This window comes from Haliotis rufescens, unplaced genomic scaffold (assembly GCF_023055435.1).
Source record: "Haliotis rufescens isolate VD_foot unplaced genomic scaffold, xgHalRufe1.0.p SCAF_1, whole genome shotgun sequence".
NCBI lineage: Eukaryota > Metazoa > Mollusca > Gastropoda > Lepetellida > Haliotidae > Haliotis > Haliotis rufescens.
In genome coordinates this window covers 6,947,653-6,957,398 of record NW_025963779.1, presented here as the reverse complement: position 1 = coordinate 6,957,398, position 9,746 = coordinate 6,947,653, and the positions used below count along the sequence as shown (strand labels likewise).

At 42.5% G+C, this 9,746-nt stretch overlaps 1 protein-coding gene across 1 annotated transcript; it reads left to right on the top strand.

Annotated features, from left to right (window-relative positions):
* Positions 1–310: 310 nt before the first annotated feature.
* LOC124136688 (acid-sensing ion channel 1-like) lies at positions 311–7,668 on the top strand. The gene is made up of 5 exons (XM_046502679.2): positions 311–1,007; positions 4,578–4,659; positions 4,956–5,074; positions 6,502–6,597; positions 7,241–7,668. Exons 1-5 carry the CDS (start codon positions 498–500, stop codon positions 7,586–7,588), a joined length of 1,155 nt encoding a protein of 384 aa, XP_046358635.2. The 5' UTR covers positions 311–497; the 3' UTR covers positions 7,589–7,668.
* The last annotated feature ends 2,078 nt before the right edge of the window (positions 7,669–9,746 follow it).

Genomic DNA, 9,746 nt, shown 5'->3' with positions numbered 1-9,746 from the left:
CTCAAACTTGCAAACCTGGGGGATTCAGTTGTCATGGAAACATGAGACATCATTCGTTGTCAGTCATAGCATTACCGAAAACATTTCACATTTACAATGCACGGGAATTTAATCATTTGAAATCTGAACCCACTTCTCATGAATAACATATATCATTGTTTAGTCATGCATAACACCGCTCGGACTGCCATCACTCTCCGAGTCCTGCCATTAGTCATCATGAGCAATCACATCAATGGATGACAAATTGGCTGAAATAGTCCTCTGGATACCCGTAAACGGCTGTTTGATGTGTGACTGAATGAGTTGATTGGACTCGAATGGCGGAATCAGATGGAGTGAATTGTGTGTGGACCACTTGCAAAACTGCTATAAACATCACTTGACACACTGTATACATGCCGTGCCATCTGCATGAAGTGCCCATTGTAAGGATTATTGTGACTAGTCCGGAAAACTACACTCCTTTACCTTTCAGTCAGTAGTCTTGATTTCGTATGAAGGGAGTCACTGAACACTATTTTACGGACAATTGTGTTAACAACGTTTTTGTAGAAACGCTGGAGATGAATTCGGAAAACAAGCATCGTCTTTATGTCAAACCAAAACTTGCGGACCACGTAAGCATGCAAGGCGTAACGCAGGTCACTGACGTCACTTCCGGTACACTGCGGCGTTCTCTCTGGTTCCTTGTCATATGTGGAGGAGTTATGTTCACCGCCTTCAACATCGCCAAACAAATTCAGTTGTTTGTGTCAAGCCCTGTCAGCGTTGACGTCGACGTCAAGTTAGCGCAGACGCTGCCGTTTCCAGCTGTGACCGTGTGTAACACTAACATAGCGAAGAGATCGTTTATAGAGATGTATGGCATCACTGAAGATTTAACAAATGAATTGAGATATGACTTTCAAGATGTCGGCTTAAACATAACCCGTCACTTTGGATCCGAGAAGATTGATCATTATTACACAGAGTTTAGTCACACCATCTACGACTCGCTACTGTGGGTGAGATATAACCATTTTCTTCTTTATTTAATTAATATCAATGTTCAATGACGCGTATCTCTATTTTATCATATAATGGGTAGGTTTCTCGGCAGGATAAAGCCAACGGATAAAAACGATATCCGTTGGGGTCATATGCGGATAAAGATGCAAATATCAAAGGTCAAGTAGGGACTACTTTTACTGTTTATTAACAAACATGGCGTCGTCCTTGTCATTCGGCGATCGAGTCAGAATTAACCATCGGGAATATGGATAAACTACAGGGATAATTGCTATCATTATCAAAAGAGAAGTCATATAAACTGAAAATCAGTGTCTAACTGTGACGTAGCTAAGGCATTTTATAAGTTTTGGCAACTTTGGCGATATAAATTTCGAAACAATTTTGCGAGGGCACGAGGCCTAGCCAAGCGGGATCAGTAACCATATCTGCAACTTGAAACCTTCTCCACAAATTAAAATAGTTGGATTTGGCCGAAATATGTTTGAATTGTTACCTTGTTTCGTTTTGTCGCTGTGTGTACATCTGACTACACTTCTTAACGTTATGACAGGACCGACCGACTGTCAACAACGTCTGACCGTGGCCGTGACGTCTCATTGACTAGGGTTAGAGTAGCTTCCCTTTGACAAAGGGCAGTTACTCTAGCGGACAGACCGATGGATTGCCGCGAAAGGCAAGTAAAACAATTGTTGTTTAGCGTATATGTTGCTTCGCCACTGTATAAGAAACATATTTCAGTTGGAACTATATTGGTTTCTGTCACTGTCCGACTGACACATCACTTACCCCGAGACGTAATAAATATTAATGCGCGCATTCCAGGAAAACTCGCAATGTTTCGGTAATGTTTGTGAGAGAGGGAAAGCGATTTTGAAGCAAAGAATTAAAGAATGACATTATATGATAAAGAGGTTATCACGCTTGTGTGTTTGGGGATGGTAAATATCCTGTATTAGGAATAAACACTATGTATTTAGCTCGCCAAGGCTCGCTAAATACAATGTTTATTCCTAATGCAGGATATTTACCATCCCCAAACACACTCGCGTGATCACCTCTATGTCTATTGCCAATTGAATAGTTATGTACCTTGGTATGTGTGCTAGTGGGCTTGAAGACAATAACCAAAATTTAAAATTTAATTTAAAAGGAATAACGCTTTCCAGTCTAGATGTTTCAGGCACATTTATCAATTCTGCGAGTTTTCCCAATTGGCCCCTATAACGCGGGCGCATATTACAAATACAAATACGAAAATATGTAAGTTTCTCCCTGCCGACATCGGTGAGTGAGTGAGTATGGTTTTACGCCACTTTTAGCAATTTCTAACAATATCATTGCGGGGGACACCAGAAATGGGCTTCACACATTGTAGCCATGTGGGGATTCGAAGCCGATTCTTCTCCATGACGAGCCGACATCAAGCAGTGTTCCTCCCTGGCCTCTTTCAAATCAGTCATGAAAACCATCTCTTCAGACGTCACTACTTCTTTCTTTTTTATCAAAAAAAGAGACAAGATCAGGTTAGTTGACTTTGATACGTCTCAGGCTGTATTTGGGTCTGTTCCAAAGAATTTTATAATAATCATTTTCCATGACGCCCTCTACATATCCAGGGTCGGACCATGCACCACAAGCATGGCGAAGACGGTAATATAAAAGGATCGAGCCATGCCAACATGTCGCTTCAGAAACTGTGTTTGTGCCAAAGGTGGGCATCCACTGACAAGGTGTTGGACAGTCTCATCAGATTCATTATATAATGTGCATTTCATATTTACATTTTGATGTAAAATCACACATTGGAGGTTTCAAGAAGGAAGTGACTGGATCTGAGCAGCAAACAAAACGCTTTCTGTTTCACATCTCAAGCCAGCCGACTTCCAACCAGCGAAGGACTGCAGAGTTGCTGTTCTGTTCAACACGCTGCACATAAACTCGATACTGAAAGCCCCCCTTTCATTATTATTATTATATTATTTACAGATTCAAAATAAAAAATGCAGCAAAGAGGGTTTGGGTGATCCTGGCACAGTCAGGCTGGTTAGGCTCATCATCATCTCAGGGCCCGTGCTCCCTCTACACGCAGCCCAGACAGCGAAAGGGACTTCTCCCAGGAAGCACCGCCTAGTCAAACCCATCCAGAACTTTTCGGAGAATGTGAAGACTCCCTAACACTGCAGCCTTCTGCATTACCCAGATTGTCAGAAGAGCTGTATTCCTGGTAGCAAACCCGGGTACTCCCCAAATGTCAGTCAACAGATTGGGAGGTACCAAACATAAGGCACCGAGAACAATGGGGAGACAATTTAGTACTTGGGATGCAAGCGTGACATTTCGAAAGCGAGGTCCGCATATTTGCCATGTTCTTCCTGTACCTTGTGAATCGGATAAGTGTCAAAGGGGACAGAACATTCAATGATATAAATGATTTCATTGGATTTATCAAAAAGGACAAGATCAGGTTTGCAGTCCTGGATACGTCTGAGGCTGTAAATGGGCCTATTCCAAAGAACTTTTTATTTATCATTTTCCATGACGCCCTCTACATATTCCTGGTCGTACCATGGGTGGACCTCTGTGTCAAGACCACAAGCATGGCGAAGATGGTAATAAATGATCGAGCTGCACCATCATGTCGTTTAAGATACTGTGTTTGTGCCAAAGATGGGCATCCACTGACAATGTGTTGGACAGTCTCATTAAATTCATTACATAATCTACATTTCATATTTACATTTTGATGCAAATTCACACATTAACGGTTTCGAGTGGGAAGTTTCACTTTTCAGGCCAGGCGACTTCATCCAAGCGGGGGCGGTCGGGTAGCCTAGTGGTTAAAGCGTTCGCTCGTCACGCCGAAGACCCGGGTTCGATTCCCGACATGGGTACAATTAGTGAAGCCCATTTCTGGTGTCCCCGCCATGATATTGCTGGAATATTGCTAAAAGCGGCGTAAAACCAAACTCACTCACTCACTCACTCATCCAAACGAAGGACTCTGCAGGATTGCTGATCTTCTCAACACACTGCACATAACTCGATGCAGTGGTCGTTCAGAAAGCCTCTCATTGAAAAACTGTCTGGGCCGACTTGATATGGCACTTCGCTTGGTTAACATTCATTTCTGTACCGTCAAGCAGTACAGAACCATCAACAAAATCAACACCGACATTGAGATTATGTCCGACATCCTTGGCTCTCTCTTATTATTATTATTATGATGATGATGATGATGATTATTATTATCATTATTAATATTATTATCATTATTTAAAACACATTTCACTGTCCATATTAGTCGTAAGAATCAGTTCTTAAACACAGCTGTTTGCTAATTATACGTGGATAATGGTTATAGTCAGTTCTCCTATGCTAATAGTCAACGTAACTTACAGATGCACGGATATTAGTGGAACTGTCATCAGTAAGTCTCACTGAACTTATTGCAAAAGCTTGGTTCTTACAAGAGTAATTCACACGGGAGGATTAATCCGTGATTATTTGTTGCTCGTATATTTTTCTCTAACTAAATTGAATTTTTCTTCAATCTTTGAAATCAGTGCACTTGGGGAGATGCAACGTGTGGGTTCGACAACTTCACACAAACGGTGACAGAGAGTGGGCTATGCTTCACATTCAATGGTGAGTCAAGATTGCAGCTTCGTTACGTGTTAAGTCGGAGAGAGCAGTTCGTAATTATATAATGTGCACCTCATGGCTATTTATTGAAGGATAGCATTATAGATCTCAGTACCTTAATATGTACACACATGGGGCGACTTCTCATATACGGAATGGGAAAAATGGAAGTTAGAATCGTAAATGTTGTGACTGAAGAATATTTCAATGAAATGTAATCGCCCTGAAGCAGAGACTGTTGGGGATCTAAGCACTAACTAAAACCAATCAACGTCATCTCAGTGTGGCATTTCTTTAAGCACAAGGGACGGCCTTCGTGCGGAACTCGGGCAGACATTACGGGTTGAAAATGGCTTTGGACGTGAAGTCGGAGGAGTTTACCCGCAGCCGCCAGAACACAGAAGGAGAGGGGTTCATGGTATTTACTCAGAGATTGCATGGCAAAGGAAAGTGTACACACATATTTGATGGTGGCCTAAACATGAAACAAACATGAGTGAGTGAGTGAGTTTGGTTTAACGCCGCTTTTAACAGTATTCCAGTTATATCGCGGCGTGTCAGCTTAATGTGGGAGGAAAGTCCGAAGTGATGCAGGTCTCAGACGTTTACCACTTCGGTGAAACCCACGAGCACGGGTATGGTGCTGACAAACCTAGAAACATAATTGGGGCGAACAGGGATTCGAACCCACAATCATAGGTTTTTGGCGTGCCCAAGGGACGCAACTCTGCACGACTGGGCCACCCGTGCCATCACAAGGAACATGGGGTCGCGATTTCGCTACACACAGTGATGAACAGTGAAGTGTGAATGTTCAAGTGTATACTTTCTTTTTCCCCGCAGTTTAGTTTGAACGACACATGCCTCATGACATCAGAGCGGGTAGAGCAAACCTCGGACAATTACCATGATCACATAAGTTACATTAGTCTTTTTGTTGTTGCTGCCCTTGTATATGTGAGTGTTTACATGTATCCAATTCACCTTTATCAAATGCAAACTGAATCCCCTCACAGTCAATAACGTATTATCTTACATCTATCTTATCTTTCAAGCTAGCTTGATGCTGCGGTGAAGATTGCAAATGTACTGTGAGATTTTCAATGACTGACAGTATATTGTTGACGATGCTTCTATGTAAATATAACACGTCCACGTCAGAGTAGTTAGTGTCGATCGTCTGCCGAAACAGATTCCATTGGCCTAGAAAATAAAATATTGGTGAAAATAGTATCAATGGATTACTGAAAATCAGTGACGGCACGTGTTAGCGAAAAAGGTTAGCATGTCCTGCTTAACCGGTAGAACACGACACTCAAACATTTGCATAAAAACTATAAGTGTTTGTTGTCTAACGCCTCACAGCAATACTCCCGCCATACCACTGCGGCCAGTAAACAATCCCGACCAAACAATCAAGTGATAAAGAGTCTGGACCACATAATATTGTTGAAACTAGAAGCGATGAGTTAACTTTGAATAACCACTGCTGCGCACAAGTGCAGTTATTCAAAAATGTTTTAGATTGAGTTTGAAGATGAACTCTTAACATTCCTGGTATCTAGTTGAGAATCCATGCACGTGATTTAAATCTTTTTGAAATTAATGTTTACAATTAACGGATTAATATCAAAGCCGGATACAGTTCACCCCCAAATCATGCTTACCGTTTTTGCGAACACCTGGTGTCTGTATAATTTTCGCCGCTGTTGTGCCGAATGGAATCTGTTTCGGCGGATAGAGGCTGGTTATTCTCTGGTCTTGATGATTAATGTTTATTTTGTAGATCGATGTTTCACACAAAGGCATGTCGTTGTGATAAACTAACTTTGTTCCTTTATTCAGATTACCATCCATTCTCCCGACACCCCTCCGGTGATAACGGACACAGGAATGGCGGTGTCGCCTGGTTCACAGTACTTCTTTGGGCTTGGAATGCAGGTAGAGGTCAAAAGAGAGTAAAGGAGTGTGTATGGTCTAGTGCCGTTGTCATCAGTATTTTCATGGCGTGTCAGTTTAATGTGGGAGGAGGTGAGGTGAAATGGGGTTTAACGTCGCGTCCAAGATTATTGCACTTATATAGCGACGTGCATGCACGTGTGTGTGTGTGTGTGTAGCTGCTTGTACTAGACCGGACTGATGCCGATTTATAGTGCTAGCTCACCGAGATACCATGCCGCAGTTTAACATGAACACCCCACTCAGACACAGTATACTGACTCCGAGCCGACCAGTCCTTGTTTTAGCCCCTTAATGCCGAGCGCCAGACAGTGTAACAACAAGTACCATCTTTTAACGTCTTTTGGTATGACGCGGGCCGGGGATCTAATGTGGGAGGATAACCAGGAGCGATGCAGTCGTTAACGTTTATCACTTTGGTGATGCCCACGAGAAGGTATGACACTGACAAACCTAGAAACATTATCAGGGCGAACCGGGATTCGAACCCTAGATCTGACACGCCAAAGGTACGCAAGTCTGAACAGCGATTTGCAGAACCACTGACGACCGAGTCACCCGTACCTAAGACTGCATTCGACCAACCCTACGTGGCGGTATGTAACCATTATTTTCTCTTTGTCAGGAGATGGATGCTTCAGAAGGACTGGACAACTGTGGCAGACGGAAACTGAAGTATTTCGAAGGAAAATACTCGCGTGAAGCTTGCCGTAAAGAATGTTTTACCGACTACCTCTTAAAGGCGTGCTCCTGCCGTGAAGCCTACATGCCTGGTAACGCCAAATTGTGCGAATCGGAGGTCGTTATCGACTGTATCAATCCAAGTACGGAGCAGTACCTCCTTTCTAGACCTGACTGCGAATCTACCTGCCCGGACACCTGCTCGTACAACACCTTTACTTTGAAGACTGCGTCTAGTCTGAGAGTGACAGATGAGTATCTGTCAACGTTGGCTAACGAAACTGGCGATTAGCTGGAATACTGGAGACGTAATTTTGTGGCAATTGAGGTGTATCACTCATCCATGTCCTATCCGTACATCAGGAAGCGATACAGCTACTTATTCTTTGATCTGTTCTGTGATATTGGTGGCGCCTTAGGGCTTGTTCTTGGCGCGAGTATTGCCACTGCTGTGGAGCTGTGTGACTTCACTGTGAAGAGGGCGTCGGCCTTCTGCTCTTACAAGAGGAGGGTGAGGGACGGTGTCACTATGCCCAAACTGACGCAATCAAGATTTTAATAAATACTGGAAATGGATGTTGATGAAGGGGAAGTTGATGAAGAACATGCGCCACAATGCACAGCTGCTTGTGTCAGGTATATAGTTCCAAGTTGGGAACATCGACGCCAACCGCCGGTCTTATTGTAATGGACGATTTCTCGAAGTTCGAAATCTTCCTACCAGCCATTTAACTAAAGGAACTTGGCAATTACAAGCATGGATACCTACATTTACATTTTCTTCAATCAGCTACTCACCTTTTTCTTGGGGCGGTCGGGTAGCCTTGTGGTTAAAGCGTTTGCTCGTCACGCTGAAGACCCGGGTTCGATTCCCGACATGGTTGCAATGTGTGAAGCCCATTTCTGGTGTCCCCCGCCGTGATATTGCTGGAATATTGATAAAAGCGGCGTAAAACCAAACTCACTCACTCACCTTTTTCTTATCATTTAAAATGTCCAGCTTGAAGTTTGAAGTTCAGATTGGTTTATTTCGCCAGTCAGAATACATAGTGATCAGAATACATTACTCGTGGGACAAACCTATACCCCGGGGGAACGGAAACAATACAGCTGTCACGTTTTTCAAAGTTCCTATTCAAGTGTCAACACATATGAACATTTTATCTTTTTGACTTTCTCAAAGAAATGAATTATCATTATTTACATTTATTATGAAATAAAGTTTGCCCTACCCTCGTGTGTTGTGTGATTAAGTATAGGTGTGTTCTGTACTGTAATAGTTAAAGCAAGGGGACGCTTGTCGGATGTAAGAATCTCCAGAGAAATACACATTTCAATGACTGGAAAGGGAATAACATTGATGACTACAAGGATATTTTGTGTATATTGTGTATTCGACAATTGTTGACCATCTTTTGCGAAATCAGTTTAGCGTCATTGTGACGCATGTAAGCATAAGGGAATATAAGCAGTATTGTCTGTTTAACCCTTTCAATTTCGTTTCTCTATGTCGTAAAAAAACTGCAAATCATTGACGTAATAACAAGGGTTACAGCAACATTTGTTCCATTCACATAACATGTTCGTCACGTCACTGTGACCCTCTGTTTAAAAAATATAATTATTTATGAGAACCTGAAACTATCCTGATCTGTCTTGACAGTTGGTTGTTGCCTGTTCAGTAACAAGAATGATAATGTCTTGTGAGAAATTATACTCGATAACATCACCACTATATCAGTGGTCACTGATCAACAGATTGAGATGAGGGGGCGGTCGGGTAACCTAGTGGTTAAAGCGTTCGCTCGTCACGCTGAAGACCCGGGTTCGATTCCCGACATGGGTACAATGTATGAAGCCCATTTCTGGTTTACCCCGCCGTGATATTGCTGGAATATTGCTAAAAGCGGCGTTAAACCCAACTCACTCACTCACAGATGATGACATTTTTACAAATGGATGCAACCCATTCAACATCTCTGGTTTGATGATCGTGAGAACTAAACTGCTTACAAATATCTTTTAAGGAAAAGATATATTTTTAACTCGATCTTCGATCTCTGGATGTGCAGGCCCGCCTCTGAGGTGTAGTGGACAGAGCGTCTGCCCGGAGAGAGGAAGGCAGCTCGATCATAGTAAAAGACGTTAAAAGATGGTACTTGTTGTTGACCTGCCTGACTCGGTATTATGGGGATACAACATAGACTGGTCACGGTATTCATGTTAAAGTGTGGCATGATTTCTTAGTGAGCTAGCACTATAAATCGGCAAGTACAAGTACAAGCAACCATTAACCCTTCTTGGTTTTCAGTGATCTATCATATAAAGTTCACCGCTATTTTGCCTTTTATGCCCAAACGAATTTATTTAGTCAGATAATCGAGACAGGTTATTCCCTGGCGTTGACGTTTCATATAGTGTATATATATATATACACAGTATACACCAAT